Genomic DNA, 22617 nt, shown 5'->3' on the forward strand with positions numbered 1-22617 from the left:
CCCTTACCCTTGATCTCGGATATCCTGGAAGCGGTGAGAGGAGCTGTAATCTTCACGAAACTGGATCTCAGGGGTGCCTATTATCTGATTCATATCAAGGAAGGAGACGAATGGAAAACAGCCTTTAGAACACCTTTTGGACACTTCGAATATCTGGTCATGCCCTTTGGACTTGCTAATGCCCCTGCAGTCTTTCAACGATTCATGGATAGGGTGTTCTCTGACATGCTGTTTCTCTTTGTCATCGTCTACCTGGACAATATCTTGATTTACTCCAAGGACCCTTTAAAGCATGAAGAGCATGTAAAGGCAGTCTTACAACGACTACGTGAACACAGACTCCTAGCCAAACCTGAGAAATGCCTGTTTCACGTTAGTTCTGTTCATTATCTAGGATTTGTCCTTAGTCCAGAAGGAATTGGTATGGACCATTCGAAGGTAAAGGCCATACTATCTTGGCCGGCTCCCACTTCCGTGAAACAAGTTCAATCCTTCCTGGGGCTTGCCAATTTCTGCCGAAAGTTCATACCCACCTTTTCTGAGATTGTTCAACCGATCATCGCTCTCTTGAAGAAAGACACTCCCTTTCTCTGGTCTGCACCTCAAGACAAGGCATTCCAACACCTAAAGACAGAGTTTACTCAAGCCCCCATCCTAGCCCAACCCGACATTAATCGGCCATTCCTAGTGGAGACGGATGCCTCTAACTATGCCATAGGAGCAGTCTTGAAGCAAGAATTTGAGGACAAGTTGGAACACCACATTGCTTACCTTTCACGAATCCTGACTCCCAGTGAGACACATTATTCCGTCTTGGAAAAGGAACTGTTAGCCATCCGCCAAGCCTTCACAGAATGGCGACATCTACTCCTGGGAGCTAGACATCCAGTCCAGGTTCGCACGGACCATCGAAACCTTCAAGTTCTACAATCCTTGGAGTGTAGCAACAGTCGTCAGGCCCGTTGGGCCTTCTTCTTTGCCCAGTACCAGTTCCACATCAGTCATGTTCCTGGATCACAAAACATAATTGCTGACGCCTTATCTCGACGTCCAGATTACAAAACTATTGAAGATCGAGCCTATCCCAAGATGTTTCCCCACACGATTTTTGTAGCTCAAGCAGTCAGTCTTTTGGAAGAAGTCCAGATACAAACCCAATCCTCTGAGCTCTGGAAGGATATTTCAAGGAAGAATCCATGGAATCTGAGAACCAAGGACGGATATTTGTTCAAAGATAACGCTCTAGTCATTCCCACACAGACTACAACAAAGGATAATAAACCTCTGCCACGATACCCTCCACTCCGGACATCGTGGCATCACCAACACTCTCTGTCTTATACAAAGACAATTCTGGTGGCCTAGAATGAAGACTGACGTACAACTGTACATCTGAGCCTGCTCTATCTGCAGTCAAAACAAACATAACAAGAGACCGGCGGGTCTCCTACTGCAACCTACACTACCGACAAGACCATGGGAATTCATCGCTACAGACTTCATTGTGGAATTACCACCTTCCAGGGGATACACGACTATCATGGTCACCATTGACTTGTTCACTCATATGGCTCATTTTACACCCCTGTACAAACTACCATCCTCATCAGAACTCGCTGGAATCTTCCTGGAACACATTTTCCGCCTTCATGGACTTCCTTCCAAGATCATATCAGACCAAGGACCTCAATACGTCTCACAATTCTGGAAACATCTCTGTCGCATTCTAGGAATCCAACGTGCTCTTTCATCAGGTTATCACCCACAAACTAACGGAGCTACGGAATGTGTAAATCAGACGCTGGAACAATACCTTTGTTGTTTCGCCACCAAGGTACAGGATGATTGGTCGCTCCTTATACCTGTGGCTGAATTCGCCTACAACAATTCCGATCACTCAGCAGTCAAGACGAGTCCCTTCTATTGCAGTCAAGGATTCCACCCGTCCGTTTTACCTTCTGTTCTTCCACATTCTACACCAGCACCAACCGTCGACTCCTGGATCGAAACTCTCATCAACATACACAAGGAAGCCAAAGAACATTTAGAAAAGGCCCAAACACACACTAAGCGTTATGCGGATTCCAAGAGAAGACCAGGGTCTTCTTATTCAGTCGGTGATCAAGTCTGGTTGTCCTCGAAACTATGACATTTACGACCAAACAAATTGGCCCCTCGGTACTATGGGCCATTTTCCATAAAAGAAGTCATCAACCCAGTCTCATTCCGGCTCAAGCTACCAGACTCCTGGAAGAAAATTCACCCAGTTTTTCACACTTCTTTATTGAAACCCTACATTTGATCCTCCCGGAAATCCTGCATACCCAGTCCCGTGGTTCTGGACGACCAACTGGATATGAAGTATCCAGAATATGCGATTCCAGGTATAAACGGGGTCAACTTCAATACTTGGTTGAGTGGAAAGGATATCCTCCTAGTGAAAGAACCTGGGAACCACATTCTAACCTGAACAATCCTAGATTGCTCCGAAGATGATATCTCATACACCCGGGCAAACCTAGTGGAACAGATTTTCAGAGGCGGCATGCTGTCATGACCCACAGAACACGCCCCTTCTGGACTTCCTGGTCCTTATCGCGGTGGGGCTTGCATTCATTGTTTCTCCCAACATGGCCGTATCACGTGACACGCCTCGCACCAGCCTTCACGGCGGATGTAGTATGTCCCATAAATATGCCACGCCCCGGCAGCCCCGCGCGTCTTAAAGCTATCAACAGGTAGTGACTAGACATGTACTTCGCAGCTTGTCAAACCCTTCTGTTATCCAAGTTCCTGGACCCTTATTCCCACTCCTTCCTTCCTCTACTTTCCACCCTGTTCCTGGAATCCACGTATCCTTGCAACCACTTCTTCCTTCCTGGATGTCCTGAACCCGCGAGTATCCTGGAACGCTGAACGCACGCTGGAGTCGGAAGAGACTCATGCCGGCCTGTACAAAACCCGATCAGCCCGCAAGAAGAATCATCCCGCTGATCCCTGCAAGAAGCAATCCCAGGTGAGACAGGGGGAGATTCACGACACAGCCAGTGTCAGGGTGTGGCCAGACTCACAGATCTGTGCCCCCCTGCCTGCCTGGCTGGCACGCACGGACATCCGTTAAAAAAACAGTTGATCCGGGCTGTGACCTGACCTGCAGGCACTGCACGTAGGCACTGCAGGCCAGGCCAGGCAAGGAAAAAAATAATAATAAATAAGATGCCTGGTGGCCATGTGCTCCCGCACAGGTTTTGAGGAACAAATGAGTGCCGGTGCACTGGATGCATGGCTGGAAGCCTTACACGAACAGCTATGTGGGTTGCTTGCAACTACTCCTCAGATTGTTGCGTTTCATGTGTGGTTTGTGAGTTGTGCATGCATTGTTGATTCCATGTGTGTGCTCATTGTTCGCACATGGTACATTTTCAGTGCATGGCAGGAGTTTATGGAGTGAACTGTTCTGCAGTGTGTCCACTGAGTGCTGTGGTGAGAACTTGTGTGTGTACCAGTGCATAGGGTTCAACTGCATAGTGTATGTGCTTGAGTAGTGTGTATTGCGCAAATTACTAACTACTGTACTGCACTTTGAAGTATTTTATCATTGGAGTTGGTGGAGTGCTGGGAGGAAAATAAAACTATGGCTACCTGCAGTTCGTGGTGCTGGGTGCCGCTCTGGGTGAATGTGGACACTGAAAGCGTACATCGGTTTGGAGAGCTTTTACCTGGAGGTGCTTTTACATGACATAAGACCTGTACTGTGAGTGGGTAACAGTACATCTGCAGTGCAGTGCAGAAATGATAGTGTTCAATGTGGAGGTCTTGGATGTGAATGCTACATGCGTGTGTGACTTTGAATACTACCTAATGCGGGAGTGTTGCGTATACAATAGTGGAAACGGAATAGGAAGTGCCTGTGCTTTACTGGGGGGTGACCCTTGCTGAAGCTGGGAAGGGGCACGTGCTGCAATCTGCCCTTCTGAGCATGGTGCCTTTGCAAATGGAACTGTGGGGATTATCCAATCAGTTGTTGAGGGTGTGGTTCACAGGAAGGGGAAGTGATATATTTGCCCAAACCTCGATGCAGTGAGGTTGAAAAGAGATGGACAGACGCAGAGTGCTCATCGTGAGTGATAACTTTGTGCAAGGTCTGCACAGGTATGGCGTGGAAAGAGGCTTTGATACTAACTTTCAGTTGGAAGGAGTGGAGGCTTTTTGGGGCACAGTGTTGAGTGGGGTTTGCTGCCATTGTTCTCCTTTGTACATGTGTGGCCTCTGTCGGTAGTGTAGATGTTGTGGTCATGCATTATGGAGCACTACATTTGGGGTACATGTCATGCCCACGTTTGCTCCGTCATCTCAAGAAGTTGATGACAGCAGTGATGCATATTTTTCCCACTGCCAAGGTGATTTTCTCCTCCATACCACCAAGAGGTGCATGGGACTATGCCGGTGTAATTTGCCCACAGCCAGAGGTCGGGAGGTGTTTCATAAACCGAAGCATGTGTGACTTTATGTGCAGTGCTGGGATGTTCTGCACCGACTATGACAGCATTAACAAGCAAGATTTGTAGTGGTTCCAAGGAAATTGCTTATTTTTTACCTCCACTGGCAATCCTATTTTGTTTGCCACTCTGCATGCAGCGATGCAGACAATCCTGTAGAAATGTAAGAAAAGCGTTGACGTTCAGTCAGTACAAATGTCAGGAGGGGAAGCAAACAGAAACTCATCGAAGGAGATACAAAAAATAAAATGTGTATGCAAGCACGTACATAACAAAAACAGGTAAAAAAAAACCTTTTGTTTTCTGAGACCGTACTACAGACCCAAACCCCTACCCTGTTTTACATTTATCCCCCACACCCACCCCCTCTGACTCTCCTGCCCTCTCAAGCACAACTCCTCAGTGGATTACGCTGTACTTTCACATTTCCACGTGCCATATCCAGCCTTTTTCTGGATGGGAGCCATGGAAAGGAAACTGTGGAGTGAAAGACACTGTTCTATAAGGTTGGTCGGTCTGGTGTGTACGCAAACACTATGCCAGAAGGTCTCTTTACACATAGAAGTGCAGAAGGCTGTGGTGGAAGTGTGCAATGTAAAGGGCAGGCATCCTGGGTGTATGCATGAACTGTATGTATTTGTTTGCAGTTAGTAACATGCATGCTGTGCTGCACATGCACGTTTTTTTAAAGTGGGCAGTAAGTGGGGTACTGCGGAAAACAAAAAACAACTTTGCAGTGTACATAGTAAGTGGCAGGCATCCTATTGTTGTGCATGCATTGTATGTATATCATATGATGTGCAATTGTATCCTATTGCATTTGTAATGCCCCTACACACACATCTAGCAAAGCGCAACGAGGCAAAGGAGAGGAAACGGAGGGGGGGACAGAGACAACGACCCTACTAGGCCAGGTGTGACCTAGAACGCCCAAATGCATGGTTGGAGGGAGGGTAAGGTACAGTACATGGGAAGAAGAACAAATGACAATAAGTAAAAATACGGGCCAGTTGTGCCAAGTGCATGGATAAGTGCACACAACAGGTGGTGGATGCACTGTGAGGCATACAGTAAACAGTCCTCAAGTGCAGGGTTTGCTAGAAATCCAGTGCAGGAGTTTGCCTGGCGGGGGAGGTGACATGGGCCCGACATCAAAGAGTCACCAGGTAAGTAGTGCAGAATCAGTTTACGTCAGGCAGTTAGCCGGGGAGAGGAGCGGAAACAGCAGACGCTAAGAGAAAGGCTTTGAGGTGCTTCCGGAACCGGCGATGGTTCCCCTCAAGTGTCAGGGAGGCAGGGAGGCTGTTGCAGAGGGAGGCTCCAGGCAAAAAAGCACATCTACCACCAACTGTTTTTTTACAGAAGCACCTGACCCTAAGGGAGTTGGAGGCGGATGAGGGAAGAGCTTGCGCATGCAAATATATAGGGAGTTAGAGTTGAAGGTATTGAAGTCCCAGGGCCCAGAAGGTCTTCAGCATAATGCAGAGTCTTCTCACGTTATTCCTTGCAGCCACTGGGAGCTATTAGCGACATTTCAGTGCAGGAGAGATACCATCCCAAGTCGCGCACTCCTCTTCTGGATGCGTTCCAAAGGGCGGAGAGTAGAAGGGTGCAGATTTAAAAAGGGCCTGTTGCAATAGTGCAGCCTAGACAGAAGTACAGCTGTGCAGACAGTGATCTTTTGGAAAGTTGCTTTCGCTTGGTGCGATACATTCAATGCTGCTATTTGTGCCATTTTTTTACGATTTATGTAGGAGGTGCATTAGTGGGGAAAACATTTCTTAGCATTGTCGGAAGGAAAGCAGAGAGTTCCTGTTTCGATATTACACTGTATGATATGGGTAAATGAGAACGTTACAAGCACATATCACTGAAGTGCCACTTCATGGTAGGGGATGGGAAAAAAACAGTATTCTTTTAAAGAACGTAATGGCCGCTCAGTGGCAGATACCGTGCGCAGAGGCACTTATACCACAGTCATAAACATAGTGCAGAAAAGTTTTCCGTGCCTCCCTTTTGTGGTGATGGGTGTGCAAGTGGATGAATGTGGATAACCAAATCTTGCAGTCTTTTACTGAACTTTCTACTGGATATGCTGTCCAGTGACCGCACACAAGCAGGCTGAATTTGTAACGGTACCTATGAAGTGTTGTGCAGAACTGACATAGTTAGATGGTAACGTCTTGGATGGCATTGATGGAATCGTGTGTCCCCATTTACCCGCACCCAATGAGGTTGTGTTGGACAAAAGGTAGTGGAAAGGGAAGGAGGACTGCTCCTGCTTTACTGGGGTGCAGCCCTTGTGGTACTTTGGGCACTGCATGTGCCACAATCTGCACTTCTTACATTGCTGGCCAATGGACATGGGACTTTCGGGATTATCCAATGAGGTACTGTGGGTGTGGTTCACAGGAAGGGGCAGTCAAACTGCTGTACATTATACTCTGCGTAGTGAGGCTGGCTGACATGGCAAAACGCATTGTGTTGCCTATAGGTGATGCCTTTGTACTAGATCTGCACAAGTATGCCCTGGAAAGAAACTTTGATGGCAATTTCGGGTTGGAAGGAGTGGTCGCATTGTGGAACGGTGTCTACGAGCGCAGTTTTGCCGACATGCATGCACTTTGCAAAGACCTGGCCACTTTTTCTAGAGCCAATGTTATTGCCATCCACTACGGCAGTATGCATATGGGTTACATGTCTTGTTTAGGCTTGTTCCGTCGACTGAAGAGGTTGCTAAATCTAGCGAAGAGGCTTTTCCCACTGCCAAGTTGCTCTTCTCATCCATAACAGCAAGTAAGAGTATGGGAAATTGCTCCTAGAAGTTGTTCCAAGCCAGAGGCAGGAAGGTGTCTCATCAACAGAAACATTTATACTTTTTTGTCCGGTGCTGGGATGTTCTTCTGCAACAATTACCTCCTTAGTTCTGGAAATGTGGAATTTTTACAAGCAAATGGTATTTCTTTGTCGCCCATTGGTAATGCTATTTTGTTTGCCCGTCTACAAGATGCAGTGAAGAGTTTACCGTAACAATGTCCGCACAAGAAAACACAAAATCAAATAAAAAGTGAAAAAAGGTGTTTCTCTAGAAGCATCTAAAAAATGTTTTTGAAAAAAAGGCTCTTTTCAAAGCCGCCCCTTACAACGAGCTTCCCCTACCCTGGTTGCAACTTGTTCCCCCCACGCTCGCACGCAGCACAAAAGCCACCTCCGGGGATCTTCAGGATGGCGGCCATGGAAATGGGACTGTGGAGTCACAGGGATTGTGCAACAACGTTTCTGGGTGTGGTGTGTATGCAGAGTACTGTTGTACAGAACTGATACTGTATCATGGAGAGCTCTTCAATGTCATTGGTGGAAGCGTGTGGAACATGTTAACAGTACGCAATGATGGCGTGCTACAAAGAAGAAACTGGAAAGGGAAGAAGGAATGTTTCTGCTTCATTGCGACACGGCCCTGGCCGTCCTTGGGGGAAATGCACGTGCGTATACTCCCCTTTGCCGTTAGCTACCCATGAGATTGGGACAATGAAGACTACCACAGCTGCGGGTGTGGGTCACAGCAAGGCCCATTCATAATTTTCTCCATTACTGTGCATACTCAGCCGGACTGACATGGTTGCTATTAGTTGCAGATGCACTGTAGCACAGCAGATTTGGTGCACCATTACTTACAGGGAAAACCTATGTGGCTTGCTACTCTGTTCTGAAAAGCTGCAAACAGATTGCACAGCACCTCTTTTTGTAGGGTTGCTGTGGACAACTTTCACCCAGAAAGCAGGCCCACATTGTTCCAAAACATACATACATGTGCACCGGCACATTGTGGTGTGTTTGTAAGCGTGTACTTTCCGAAAAACACTCTGTACATTGCTCGATATTGCACTTTGCCACTGTTCGAGGGTCCGGATCCTGTCCCCGAAATAAGGGCCCACGTGCAGCGTGGGTGCGGTCCCATGGTGACGTCGCCACTGTTCTCCTTTTGGGACGGCTGTCCGCTTGACGCGTTTCGGACGGAATACGTTGTGCGCACGTGCATTGGTGTCCTGCGCACACCATTGCCTCTTCTCTACTGACTAAAAGTGCGTCACACGTACGCCATCCATTTTGGGAGACGCTGGCTTTTTATAGGGTACAGCAGGTGGGATGTTTATCTGTATAGCTACTTGTAGGACGTGGGTGGACGCCCCGACCTAATTAACATTCCTTCGCATATGCTGCACAGTGGCGATATTATCAGGACACAGAGGAACAGATACACATGCGTGTAATTGCACTGTGCACAAACGTCCGCTCCCACACGCATTGATAGGTGGTGGACAACATGCGGACATGCAGAGCCTGCTGGCGGCGTACAGATGCCTCCATTGACATTGTGGATAGGCCAGACAGCTGTGGTGTCCGTAGGAGACCTATCTTTTTCTTACTTGTGGTCATTGCAATGAGGAACGTGTGCCGCTGAGTCAGAACCCCATTTCAGGTAAAAAAGAATACCACACAAGCACTCAGCAACATTCTCATTATTACCGTTTACTTGTACACATGCATACACACCATTTGGAAAGGGAAGGGGTAGCAGAAGTGGATAATTATTGTGGGGAAATGGGGATTTGCACAACTTGGTTGTGAGGGGAGGAAGAGATTGATGTATTACCGTAAAATCTCCCATTAAACGGTTTTTGATGGAATGGCAGGCTCCAACATGGCGAAGGAGTACACGTGCAGGTGTGCCAGTGCTGTTTCATTTTGTCCAAAATATATCCTTGTACATAACCTTTAAAGCAGCACAATTGTTGACCAATGTCTCCACTTTGTTTGTTTTTTTGTTTGTTTATTGAATTTCTAAAGCGCACCAGACCCAGAGGTAACCGGGCGCAGCAAAGGAGATGCAAGGCTTACACGGTTACATAATGGCAAACATAAATTGACAAGTGAAATACAATATAGGCACATAAATACATATATAACTACAGTATAGGTAGGGCTCAGAATATACATGTAGTAGATTTCAAAGAATGTTATTTACATCATAATGTACACTAGTATACAATAGTTTACAATATTGGGTGGTGAAGTGTGCTAATGTGCAGAAGTTTAAGTTAAGATTAGTCTTCAGTCAGATTGAGGTCAGTGATGAGGTTCTGTCTAAAATGTGGGTAGGGTTGATGAGCTCTCAGCTCGTGTGGCAAGGAGTTCCAGAGTTTGGCGGCCTTCACAGGGAAGCTGCTGCCGCCAAATTTGGAGGATTTGAATCTTATTACCACTAGGCAGTTAGTATTGATGACTCTGGTAGGCCTGCTGGAGGTTCTTCTTGACAATTTGTCAATTAGGTACCTGGGGGCAGCATTGTGTAATGCTTTGTATGTCAGGGAGGCGATTTTTAGTTGTATTTTGTTGTGGGTGGATAGCCATTTGTATTGGCGTCTGATTGCGGTCATCTGCACTCTTTTGTTAATGCCTAGTGCGGCTCTAAGAGATTTATTTTGTAATGTTTGTAGTTTGTGGATGCTGGCTTTGTTGGCACTGCTGTAGCAAGCGTTGCAGTAGTCTAATCTGGAGAGAATTAATGCTCTGGCCAGTATAATGCAACTGTCGTTGGATAGGAAGGGCTTACCGGCTCTGATAAGCTTGCACGTGTAGGCTGTAGTGGAGGCCAGGGATTTCAGTTGTTTATTGAAAGACATAGTGGCGTCCAGGTAGAAGCCTAGGGTTTTTACCTCCTTTGAGACTATGGTATTGTTGCCATCAATGATAAGAGGCGTATTCATGACCCAGTTTGGAAATGTTGGAAGGGGTACCAAGAATTATCAGCTCTGTCTTGTCATCATTCAAGCATAGGCCGTGTGTCGCCATCCATGCCTGAATGATGAGGTAGATCCTATTCACCAATGCCAAGTCCTTGCCATGATCCCCGGAAAGCAGGAGGAGAATCTGTGTATCATCTGCGTAATTAGTGTAGGTGATACCCAGAAGGTCCAAATCATCAAACAAAGGTTTGGTGAATATGTTGTACAGGGTTGGAGATATGCATGAGCCCTGAGGGATCCCGCACACGATAGGGGTAGGATCAGCCGCTGCCGAAGTGGAGAACACTCTGATAGTTCTGTCACTCAGGAATGATTCAACCCACTTGACAGTATCTGTGGAGAAGTGGGCTGCTGAATCATGGTGCCTGCAGAGGACCTTGTGATCCACCAGATCGAATGCAGCTGAGAGGTCAAGTAGCAGCAGTAGTGTTGTCTTCCCTTTGTCTCTCAGCTCATCGATTTGTGTTTTCAGATCTATCAATGCAGTTTCCGTCCCATGTAACGGTCGGAATCCTGATTGTCTGACCCCTAGGAGTTTATGTAGCTGAAGGTATTTTTGGATCTGTGAGTTAGCGACTCTGTCCAAGATTTTAAGGAAAAATGGTACCGTCGTGATGGGGTGGTAGTTTGTGGCAATGAGTGGGTCTAAAGTTTGCTTCTTCAGAAGTGGGAGAACCCGGTATTGTTTAAGGTTAGCTGGGACTGTGCCAGAGGCAAAAGAGGCGTTGGGCAGCTTGGAAATTAATGGAGAGCGGTCTCTCGCGGCAACTTTTATATGTGCTGGGCAGACATCTCCTTTACAGTTAGAAGGTTTGAGAGATAGTATTGTTTTTTCAACTTCTAAGATGGAAGTTTTGGTGAAACGGAATCTATTGTGTTGATCAATGTTTTTTTTACTCGGTGGGAGAGAGTTAGTTGGCTGTGGTAAATTCAGAGCGTCTTTCTTATTTTTTATTTTGATTTGTAGGTATTTATTTTATTAATTGGGGCTTGTTGAATCCCTGAGCACCAGGTCTTGTTTTTGATACATATATTAGGAATGGAGATAGGGGATTCCAATTCTCTTAGTATTATAAATAGTTATTTCATACTAGAGTTGGAGTTGGCAATGCGTTCATTTTATGAGTTTCGTTTTGCCAGACAGATTTCGTTTTTATAGTGTGATGCAGTAGAGGTTAGCTTCTTTTTATTCTCACTATAAGGGCAAAGCCGCCAGGCGGTTTCACATTTTCTTTTCAATAGTCGCAAGTCCTTCAGTTGTGGAGTGAACCACTTGTTAAGGTGTGCTTTAGCTTTGCTTGGTTTCAGTTTGAGAGGGGTAACTTTGTCCAATGTGGAGAGCATAATCTTGTTATATTCCTGCACCAAGGTACTTGGGTCAAGATTATCCGGCAGAGAATTTAGGGTGGGGAGAATATTAGTAATCGCATTGTCCACTGTGATATTCTTTTTCATTCTGGTTAGACAGGGTGGCGCTTCTTGGGGAGCTATGATTATTGGTCTGGTGGTGGATAGCGTCATGGACACGAGGGAGTGGCCAGTCCATGATAGAGGGGAAATGGAGGTAATGGTAGCTGTGCAGTTGTAGTCGGCTACCCAATCCATGGGTGGGTTCGTTTACTTTTTGCGATAGTCCTAATGCATTGAGGGTGTTGCTGATCTGTAAGGCCTGTTTATCCGAAGGATCGTTAAGACATAAGTTAAAGTTGCCAAGCAGCAGTACTTCGGAGGTAGGTTTGAGGTTACTGGCAAGTATATTGTGCAGGTCCTCCTCAAATGTTCCAATGTGCCCAGGAGATCTGTATATTACTTGCATGGTAAGTGATTGGGAGTTATTTAATGGGAGTTTGATAGAGAGGAATTCACAAGATTGCAAAGTTTGGGGAGGGACTATTCTCATTGATAGGCTCTCTCTGGATATGATAGCTATACCGCTGCCTCTGGTTATATCTCTATCTTGTCTGGAAATGGTGTATACTTCAGGGATGGCTAGCATGAGTGCGGGTCCTGCAGCATTGTGTAGCCAGCATTCCATTATGGCTAGGAAGTCCAGACTGTCTTCTGTGATTAAGTCGGCTTTGTCAATGGCATGAGCCACGAGGGACCTTTCATTGAGGAGAGCTCCTTTGAGGGGCTGATTGTCTATTTTGGCTAGGGTTGAGTGTAGAGTAAGGCTGGTATGAGCCGTGGGCTTGGAGAAGACGGATGAGGAGGTAGGTGTCATGATGCCCGCTCCCGGGGAGCCGGTTCAAGCCCTGCGTCCCCGAAAGCGGACATCCAGTCCCCAAGGAAAGACCCAGCAAACCCATGTATGGGCCCTTTGGACAGTATCCTGGTGCCTATGGCGCCAGGCTCATAAAAGACCTCAGTCCTGGCACCATAGGCGCCAGGCTCATAATGGGAGTGCTTGGGTGCACTTACCTGATGCAGACCATGCTGCAGGATCCCGGCCTCCTTGAGGCCTGAAGGGAACTACTTTACCTATGGGACTAATTTACCATCCGGGCGTGGTCGGGGAAGGATACATACCTGATTGGAGGAAGGATACATACCTGGAACTTCTTCCAAGGCTGGACGCTCACTGTGTCTGCTCCTGCATCCTGAATTCTGCCACGCCTGCCAGCATCCTGGATCACCTGCAAAGGAAGAGAAGAAGAGAACAGAAGAAGGAAAAGTCCTTACCTGCTAAATCCGCATCCCGGAGACATCTCGCCGACAATCCCGAAAAGGAAGACTTTTATTTAAAAGCTCATTGCGACGATCGCTGCAGCGCCGCTTTCCACTCAGCTTTACAGGGCGCCTCCATGTTCAGCAGCGACCATCCGGATTCGCAGTCACGCCCCAGCACCTAGGGAGAAAAAGGCAAGAACAAAAGGTGAGAGAAAGAAGGGAATAAGGAAAGCTAAATCTCCATGTTAAGACTTACCTGTTGATTCATTCCCTCTTCATTTCGGGTCCGCGCCGCATCCTGGTATTTCCGGACACCGGCCCCTAAGGGGAAAAAGGAAATCAGCGTTAATGAACGAATAAAAAGACATTACCAAAAAACCCTCATTAAAGACTTACCTGATTTCTACAAGGATTAAACCTCTCATCTCGGGTCGGTGCCTGTTCCCCGGCATTCCGTACCCCGGCCCCTATGGGGAAAAAGACACTAGCATTAGTACATTAATGCATGGACACAAGGGGAACCTCTTATCAAAAAACTTACCTGGAAGCCAAGCAAGTTTGGTTCTCACCAATCCGAAAATCCAGTGAAGTAACTGGATACCAACGCGCCCCTGCATCAGAAGCAGGATGGAGAGCTCGTCCTTTCAGACCCTAAGGTGAGACGCTACGGGAAATCACAGAAAGGTTTCGAGGAGGGTGAGAGGGGAAAGTGGGAGGCCGATTGCATTACCCCGCAGACAGTTAATCCTCTATTTTCGCCTACAGAAGGATACTTCTGCGAGCCAGACAAGCCAGATTTGGGGGCCCAGTCCAGACCGTCTTCCAAACCCTGCGCATCACCTTAGAAGAGGTCACAGCAACCCAGACTAGACCAGCGCCTCCGTGGGAGCCAGGTGAGCGTTACAGTAGGCCATTTGGCAGTATTGGAGGTCATGATGCGGTGACAATTTGTTTTCTTGTTGGTAGGAGGTAAAGATCTGGTCAGAGGCTCGTATAGTTTAGGAAGTCTGCCACGCAGTTTGAGATTTCTGTTGGTTGTAGTACATGGGGCTATGGTGTAGTCTCCTGAAGACTTGCAAGAGATGTGCTTAGAAGGGACAAGCCTGCTAGGTTTAGGAACCATGATTAGCAAGTTGAGTGGGTGTAATCTATTCTCCTCTAGTATAGTTCCGTTAAGATGGACTGCGATGCTGGTGGCAAGGAGTTGTAGGGCAACTAGAACCAGGGTGGGGTGAGAGATACTTTGGCCTGGCATGTTAACAATAAGTCAGGATGTGGTAAAATTAGCTTGGCAGGCTTAAACACAATATGCAGAGTAAACAATGTGCCATAAGACATAGCAAATCACAATGGGCAGAATCGATTTTTGCTCAGTGGGCCTAAAAACACAGTATGCAGAGTAAACAATTGTGCCATAAAACACAGTAAATCGCAGTGGCCGAATCGATTTTTGCTAGGTAGGCCTAAGAACACAGTATGCAGAGTAAACAATGTGCCATAAAACACAGTAAACCACGATGGGCAGAATTGATTTTTGCTAAGTGGGCCTAAAAACACAGTAAGTATAAATAAGCAGTGTACCATAGAGCACCACAAATCCGGCAGATTCGATTTTGCTATTGGTCGTATCACATATCACTTAGTCGTAGGCAGTTGTATCAACAGGGGGTTATAGCAGGCAGCTGTGAAAACAAGGGCTGGTTCATGCGTAACAGTAGTGGTAGTATCAGTACTAAGTGATGGTAGTCATTCTCTACTTTTTGGGTACTGCATAGGAGAATGGTTGACTAACTAGGACTCTGAAATTTGTACTTAGTACATTAGTAGCACTAGACATAGACCCCACAGACAACAGCATATCTCACTTGGCTGACCAATTTCACTTTGACTTCCACTTTCATTTCCTATGCCCATATGCTGTTGTGGAAGGGTTGCCGCTTGTACTGCCTTGCTTTCCTTTCCAATATGTTATCTTACCGAAAAGAGAATGTGTTTGGGGTACATGCAGCAATATATATTACATAATTTACGGTTCACAGCACTGTGCGTACCAATAGGATTACTATAGAAAGTCATTGCGTCATGAGGGAAATTTTCTTCCTGCCACTTTAAGGTGATTGCCATTGTTGCGTTACAAAAAGACACGTTATTCTTCTGGGCAAAGTTTAGGATCCTTACTACATTGTAGTGAGGTTCAGGTCTTAGCACTTTCAAGTCGTTACTCTGGCCGTTTGTTCTTTGTTCCCCTTTACAGTAGCAGTGCTGTAAGATTGGTGAAGGCGGACGTTACTTCTGTTGTTGATGCATTCCGTTATGGTGTACTCCACATGCCTTTGTCCTGTTTGCTTCATAAGTACACAATTTGCAAACCTACTCTATTTTCCCTGGCAATTCTTGCACATGGTGCTGTTTGTCCATGTTCTTTGTGTTTGGTGATTGGTACCACTATGTAAGAGAGAACCTGCCTTCCTCAGCAGGCTGGATGCCACACAATCTCCGCAAACAGACGCATAGTCCGCGATTGCTGTCCACCTTAACATGGTGCTAGCAGTTGCACTATGTTGCACAGTTCTCCTTTACAAACTAAGGGTATCCTGCTAAAAAACAATGAAATTCACTGACAAACGTCGTTAAAGGGACGTTATGGTTAATTTGATGTCATCAGTCATGTCATGAATGGCATTTGTGATGTCATCTTTGATGTCATGGGTGTTGGTCCTTGCAGTGCACAGGGGTAGCGTGAGTTATGGTTGCTTAGCTTACCATAACTGGAGAATTTCTGTTTTTTTCAGTTTTACCTGTAACCATAACGTCCCTGTAACAACATTCATTGAATTGCATAGGTTTTTACTAGTGCAACTTAACCATAACGTACCTTTTTAACAAAGTTTTTTGTCATTGAGTATATATATATATATATATACATATATGGTAAGCTAAGCAACCATAACTCGCGCTACCCCTCTGCACTGCAAGGACCAACACCTATATACCTATATATATATATATATATATATCACTGAAAAAAATTAACAACGACATTTATTTCCTACTTTTCGTGCTTGACGTTCATCCACCAACAAATGGTGATGTCTTGGAATTGAATAGTCTCCATGTGAATTGAAGAATTGTAAATGAGGAAGTATGTTTTGCCTTTGCTAAGACCACCTGATTACTGCTTAAAAGTGAACACAGTAAACCGCACACACCATGAGAATTGACACGGCTTCATCCCATGTATTTTTCTGTTGAGATGTACGCAGGACCTTGAGCTCTTTACACTGTTCACACAGTCCTGATCTGGTTTGCTATTTCCTTGCAGGATCAGGGATGAACTTGTTGAAGATTTGGGAGAAAACCTGGGCAGAGACCTGCCTCCAGGCGTGTGCACCCGGTTTAGGAGAGAAACTGGGACCAGCTGTACCATCAAGTTTAGTCTTGGTATGTGCGGAACATGCATGCATCCTATCTTGACATTGTGTTTTTTTTTTTCTGGTATGCAAGACATGATTTGTCCTCGTCTTTAGTTAACTGTTATCAAGCAAGCTCACTGCATTGACTAGAAAGCGTTGAAGATAGATTTAGAAACACGTTTCCGTATACTTCACACAAAAGATGCCCTGTAGTTCTGGACAACTGGCAGTTATCGTCGGGAATATTCGGCCTATGCAGGCACCTATACCTAAGAGTGATTGGCTGTTCCAAACCAGCCACATTGGCAGAATATTAGGCAACAAGTGAGGATAGGATGAGCATTGCAAGGGGGCAATTACTGTTTGGCAACACAGACCGTGCTTTTAGACTGTTCCGCCAAATAGCACACTCTCATGCCAGATAATCTGAATACATATTAGCAGGGTTCAACAGCTAACAGTATAAATCGTGGAAGATTATCTCATGACACATCCTGTATGTTACAGGCAAGCATGCTCAGCAGGGCCTACCCTAAATTGTCTACAGTTCTTTCCATGGTCCCGTACAGCACTGGCAGAAATATTGCAAGCTTCATTTACAGATGGAAGACAGAGCTCAGACAAGAGCAGTTTACACAAATAGGGAAACGTGCAGTATAGGCAATAGCTTAGTAATATTTCCCTACACCACAAGTGTAACACCGAGATCAGAGGTGAAAGCTTCCATCACAGACTGAACATTTGGAGGGCGGGCAGCAGCATGCAAGCTTCCACTACACACTGAACAGCGATAGGCTAGGCAGCAGCAGTGCAAGCTTCTCTCATGCACACAGAACAGGCACAACCCCATGGGCATCCCTTCAATCTTCCATCACACACACACTGCCTGCTTTCCAGGTTGCTGTATGTGGCTACCTGGGCCTAATCTAATCGATGCATCAGTGCCCTGTAGGATGCTCTTCCGGATTCAAGGTGGCAGACTTTAGATCAATCCAGTGCTTTGTGGAATGAAAGAAGAGGGGGTTCTAAAAGCAATATTTGGGGGTGCAATCTAAGAAGTATAAATAACCAAGGAACCATTGAAAGGCATGTGGCATCTGTACCTCATAGAGACAGTAGAATTTTGGATCTGTTACTGGACATGAAAATGAAAAAAAAAAACGATTAAAGAGTTGTTTTGAAAATGATATATATGGAACACAACACGGCTCGGTGGTTGCTCGCCTTCGGACGTGGGCAAAGTTATTCCATGTAGGACATATACAAGAAGCCTGGTGTTTCACCCATTTGTTGAAGGCTAGGACAAAAAAGGATCCCGGGCACAAGTTCTTTAAAGTGCCAGTGCATAAAATGTTTATTTATACAACAAGTCCAAGTAAAATATAAATTCCGGACTGTGGTCGAAAAGAAACTTTATGCACTTGCACTTTGTATTTTATTTTTAGGTATTTTATTATATCTCAATAGCATCTGACGCCTAACAGCTTCGCATAGAACAATAACCAATGGTACAATGGGTAAAAAAATGTTAGACAATCATTCAACAGATCACTTAGATAAAAGATGAGCTTTAAGTCGGGTTTTAAAGAGGGGGGAAGGAAGATATAGAATGCAGAAGAACACAAAGGGAGTTCCCATGTTTGGGCGCAAGTAAGATAAAGGAGGTGAAGCTCAGAGGAGAACAGCTAATAGGAAAATAGATTTGTCCTAAGGGAACGTGATGGGGGAATAGAAAGAGATCCGGTCAAGAGGACCAAGGCCATTGAGACATTTAAAAAACAATACAAAGGAAATTGAAAAGGAGACAAGCTTCAAAGCTCAGCCATTGCATAGTGTGCAAAGCTGAGGAAATGGAATCAAGAGGGGAAAGCAATCAAAGAACACGAACGGAAGAATGGTAAACAAAGCAAAGAGGTGCAAGATGTGAAGAAGGCAGACCAAAGAGAAGAGCAATGAAGTAGTCTGGAGAAAACAAGAGCTAAGGAGGCAGGGAAGATAAAGTGCAGACAGGCCTTGCGCATGTTGAACAATTGGTAGAAACAGGAGCAGGAGCTTAGAGATGTGGGAAGAAAATGGAAATGAGGAGTCGAGAATGGAGCCCAGATTACGAGCAGAGGTAGAAATGGGCAAAACACTTACTGTGCTTATGTTGGATTGTGTATATATATATATAAACACACACAATCAGAATAGGTCAGCAAAGGTTTTAATGTCTACAAGAAGCTCAGGAGGATAAAGTAAGTGCCTGCTTCAGTGATTTTCTTTCACCTTGCAGGTGCATGCTTGCTGCAGAGGTCTGTGTTTAACATGCATGGCAGAGCTCCTTCCACCAAAACAAAAGACCTGCAGTCCCACTTTAACTATTGCACCTTGCCTCCCACAACCAGACCCGCCAATGTGCTGCTCATTAAAACAATTGCACACGTTTTCTCTGAAGCCCGAAAGGTAGAAAGCACAATTTATGTATTTTCATTTAACCCTGTATCGGCTTAAAGCAAGCATTTCACACAAAAGATATTAACAAATAGAAATACCACTACAAACAATTACATCATATAAATACATACAACCTACAAGCTTAGTTTAAATCATACAGTACAATTTAACAAAACAAAGACTGCCCCTCAAGCAGCACTCTGCAGTAATCGGTCAAGTATTAATGTACTACTTTTGTCTTCATTGCTCTCACAGAGGCATCATGTTGAGAGAGAAGGTAAGGATCTGCACATGGTTGTGGTCTCTCAGCAGCTCCCCATTTCCTGGCCAAATTTAAAACTATGCGAGAGCCAGCCATGGTCCATTTAAATCTTGCCTGTATCCCCTTTCTTGACCAGAAACTGTAGGAACAAAGAAACTACACTGCCTTGGAGTCCTCCCACAGAAGAACTTAGATGTTCTTCCTAGGCCTGCAACTACCAGCTAACGTCTTGACATGTCAGCAACCCACAAATTGCCCACACATCCATCTTACCCTCGAGTGATGTAGCTGTGCTACACATCACAGGTAACTAACTATAAAGCAGCTGGGTTTTAGGAATGTTAATGCAAGGGGGTGTTATGCCTACCTTTCTGGTATATGGTGTAACCAAATCAGTCAGAAACTGAGCATTGTCACTCTATTGGTCGGGTGCTCTCTAATTGCCCTGTAAAAATGTTGCAATGATTCGTTTAGATTTGAAATCAACTATTATCCTATTGTAGATCAAGAGTCAATAATTCGTAAAAAATGCCCAAATGTCACTTTAATCTTCTTTTCTTGAAATCAAGTGACAATCTTTTAGAGTGTCCAAAGTAAGCCAATGCATTTCGGAATATTTTTTCATCATCAGGGCTGGACACTGCCCAACCATAACATAAGTGTAGAAATAATGTCAATAGTAAGTTAAGTAATGTATACATAGCAATGATGCAGTGCTTCGAATACACGAGTGCAGGTACAAAAAAGGTGAAGAAATGTAAGAAAGTTCCTGTAAACGCTGCTCTATGCAGCTCAAAGCTTCAATCTAATGTGTTGATTATTCAAAACCAGTTACCTTTAATGAAATGCCTAGGTTTACATCTGTGGGGAAAACGACATAACACTATGTAATAATGTGATGACAAGAAGCCTGCGTAAAAGGTACCTACAATGATGGTGCACAACCATTACCTCGGCTGTTCCTGTCATATTTCACAGTCGAGTCATCAGTAGCTTCTTTTGTGAGAGATTAAAGTGATGTACATGTTACAATAGGCAAAAGATATCCAGCAAGACTCACTGGGAATGATCCTTGATGTTACAATTACTCCAACGTTGTTGTCAGGAAACTGTGGTGGTAGTGGGTACCTACATTGTAACGCTGGCCTCTGTTTCTCTTTACCCTTAGTGCTGGCGTCGCGCCGTGATGTCACACGTGCATGCACTTGTTGATGTTACCGGTGTCTCGCGCTCTCTGCCTCCTGTGTAAACAGGAAGCACAGGAAGGGACACTAAAGGGGGCTGGTTTGTTCGAAAATAGAAAGGTACCAATTACTCCTAACTGCATGATCGTCATGCCCTCAAAGTACAACTAATCTATGGCTAAAGAGCTTAACACTAAATGTACATTATTGGATGCACAAAACCTTAATACTATACATCATGGGTGGATAATGTTTGAATGGTAACTAGATAGAGAGCTAAGCAATAGTTATACACTGCTACAAAGCACTGATGGTCTTCATCACAGGTGGATAATGTCTGCCAACTGTACAAACCCTAGATGCATACAAAAATTAGTTTTAGCTAGAGGCGCTGCTACATGTATCAGAGGTCACATAAAGGTCAACTCAAACAACAGGAAGATGTAGACCAATGGACCAGAAAATGCCACTTAGTCTATGCTGCTGCATTCAATTTTCAATAGAGTTTGAATAAACTGGTGATGTAATAATGGCACAGTTGATGTCTTGCAACCCCAAATGGGTACATCAATGTTCACAATACATGTACATGCAGAATATGTAAGCAAAGGAACTGTTAATTACAAAACGCACATTTAATTAATCTCTTCATTAATGCTGCCCGATCCAAAAGGTTTCCCTTTGGTCCAATATTCTTGCCATGTTCTCATATTTATTCCGCTTAACAATCGATTCACCTATTTGGAACCAAATTTGCAAAATGTCATGTTTCTTTTCTAACCAATGTCTTGCTACAGCTGAGTTTGGATTTCTATTTCTAATGCATGACCTATGCTCATTCTATCTCAATTTGACTTATCTTCTAGATTGTCCAACATAATAAACCCTACAGGGACATTTGATAGAATAGATATTTGCAGTGTCGCATGTGCCAAAGCTATGAATCGTTATCGTTTCACCTGATCAGAGGTGATTTATTTGTGTTGCCCTTAGTCACAAACCCACAATTGCTACAGTGTAAGCATGGAAAGGTACTTGTGCATGCAGTGATGGGTTTTGTTTGTTCAGGTTTAGTTTTGACCAATTGATCTCTAAAATGTGTGCTTCTCTGATACGCAAATGTTTGTAATCACTGAATAGGTGTTCTACCCTAGAGTCACAGGTGAGGTTCCTCCCAGTTTTTCTTAATCACAGATTTGATTCAATGACTCTGGATAGAGAATTTGGATACATATACTACCGGCAGTGTACTTTTAGTTTTATGTAACTCAACCAATACATCTTTTTGTTGTATTTTGGACTGCGTTTCAGTAGCAGAATTGATTTCCTCTGGTTTCTGTTCTCGGAAAACACATTTTTCACCCATCTTAACAATTTTGTTGGCATATTCTTCTGGGTTTCTAACAATGCGCCTAACTTGCAACATCTGGCTAAATTGAAGGTTCCCAATGAGGCTCGGTTGATGGAAACTAAGACTGTGGAGAAGGTACTGCGATCAGTTGCCTTGCAGAAAATGTTTGCAGTGGAACTACCTTCTTGCATTTTAACTTCTATATTCATAGGTGAATTGAATCCAGGGATCAATGGTGTTGATGTAAGTAAAAAATCCTTTCAGACTCTCATATGTGCCTGTCCACACTCCAAAAATGTCCTTTATATATTGTACCCAAAGACTGATGCAATTGCGCCAAACTGTATGATCTAATATGTGGTCCATTTTGTAATTATGCATAAAACCATGTGCATATGTAGGGGCCATAGTTCCCCCCCCCCCCCCTGGAGATTCCTGATACTTGTAAATAATATTGATCCTTGAATTGAAAGTAAGTATGTTCTGCAATAAACTGTAGGAGTATCACAATGAACTCCTTGTGTCTCCTTCATTCAGTAAGAACCATTCAATGGCTTCCATGCCTAGGTCATGGGGGATGGAGGTTTACAAGCTTTTGACATCAGTGATGAACATAATAGATGTCTGGTCACATGTTTTATTTAAATGCTGTAAGAAGTGGGTTATATCCTTAATGTATGTACTGGTTGTCTGTACCAGTTGTTGGAGAAAATAGTCGCTATATTTACCCAAGGGTTGAAGTATGCTGTCCATCCCTGCCACAATAGGTCCCCCGGTGGATTAGTGGGTGTTTATGTATTGTAGGCATTGTGTAGAAGTTAGGTATCCTCAGGTAATTAGTTTGCAGAAAGGTACACGTGTGATGGTTTGTCCAGCCCACGTCTTCTACTTTTGTGAGAATCTCATTGAGATGGGCCATAATGGTGGAAGTGGGATCTTCTTCGAGTTTGGCAAATACACTGTTATCACAAAGTTGTCTAATACACTTGTGGTCA

The 22617-nt window shown here is 44.7% G+C and overlaps 1 protein-coding gene across 4 annotated transcripts in view; it reads left to right on the plus strand.

Moving 5' to 3' along the window:
* The window catches only part of XYLB (xylulokinase), a 1749028-nt gene that overhangs the window by 364214 nt on the left and 1362197 nt on the right, over positions 1–22617 (plus strand). For all 4 annotated transcript variants that reach the window (XM_069647728.1, XM_069647731.1, XM_069647730.1 and 1 more), the window contains one exon: positions 16299–16417. In XM_069647728.1, coding sequence (XP_069503829.1) covers positions 16299–16417 — 119 coding nt within the window. The remainder of the gene's footprint in view (positions 1–16298; positions 16418–22617) is intronic.

This window comes from Ambystoma mexicanum, chromosome 2q (assembly GCF_040938575.1).
Source record: "Ambystoma mexicanum isolate Mex_15411 chromosome 2q, UKY_AmexF1_1, whole genome shotgun sequence".
NCBI lineage: Eukaryota > Metazoa > Chordata > Amphibia > Caudata > Ambystomatidae > Ambystoma > Ambystoma mexicanum.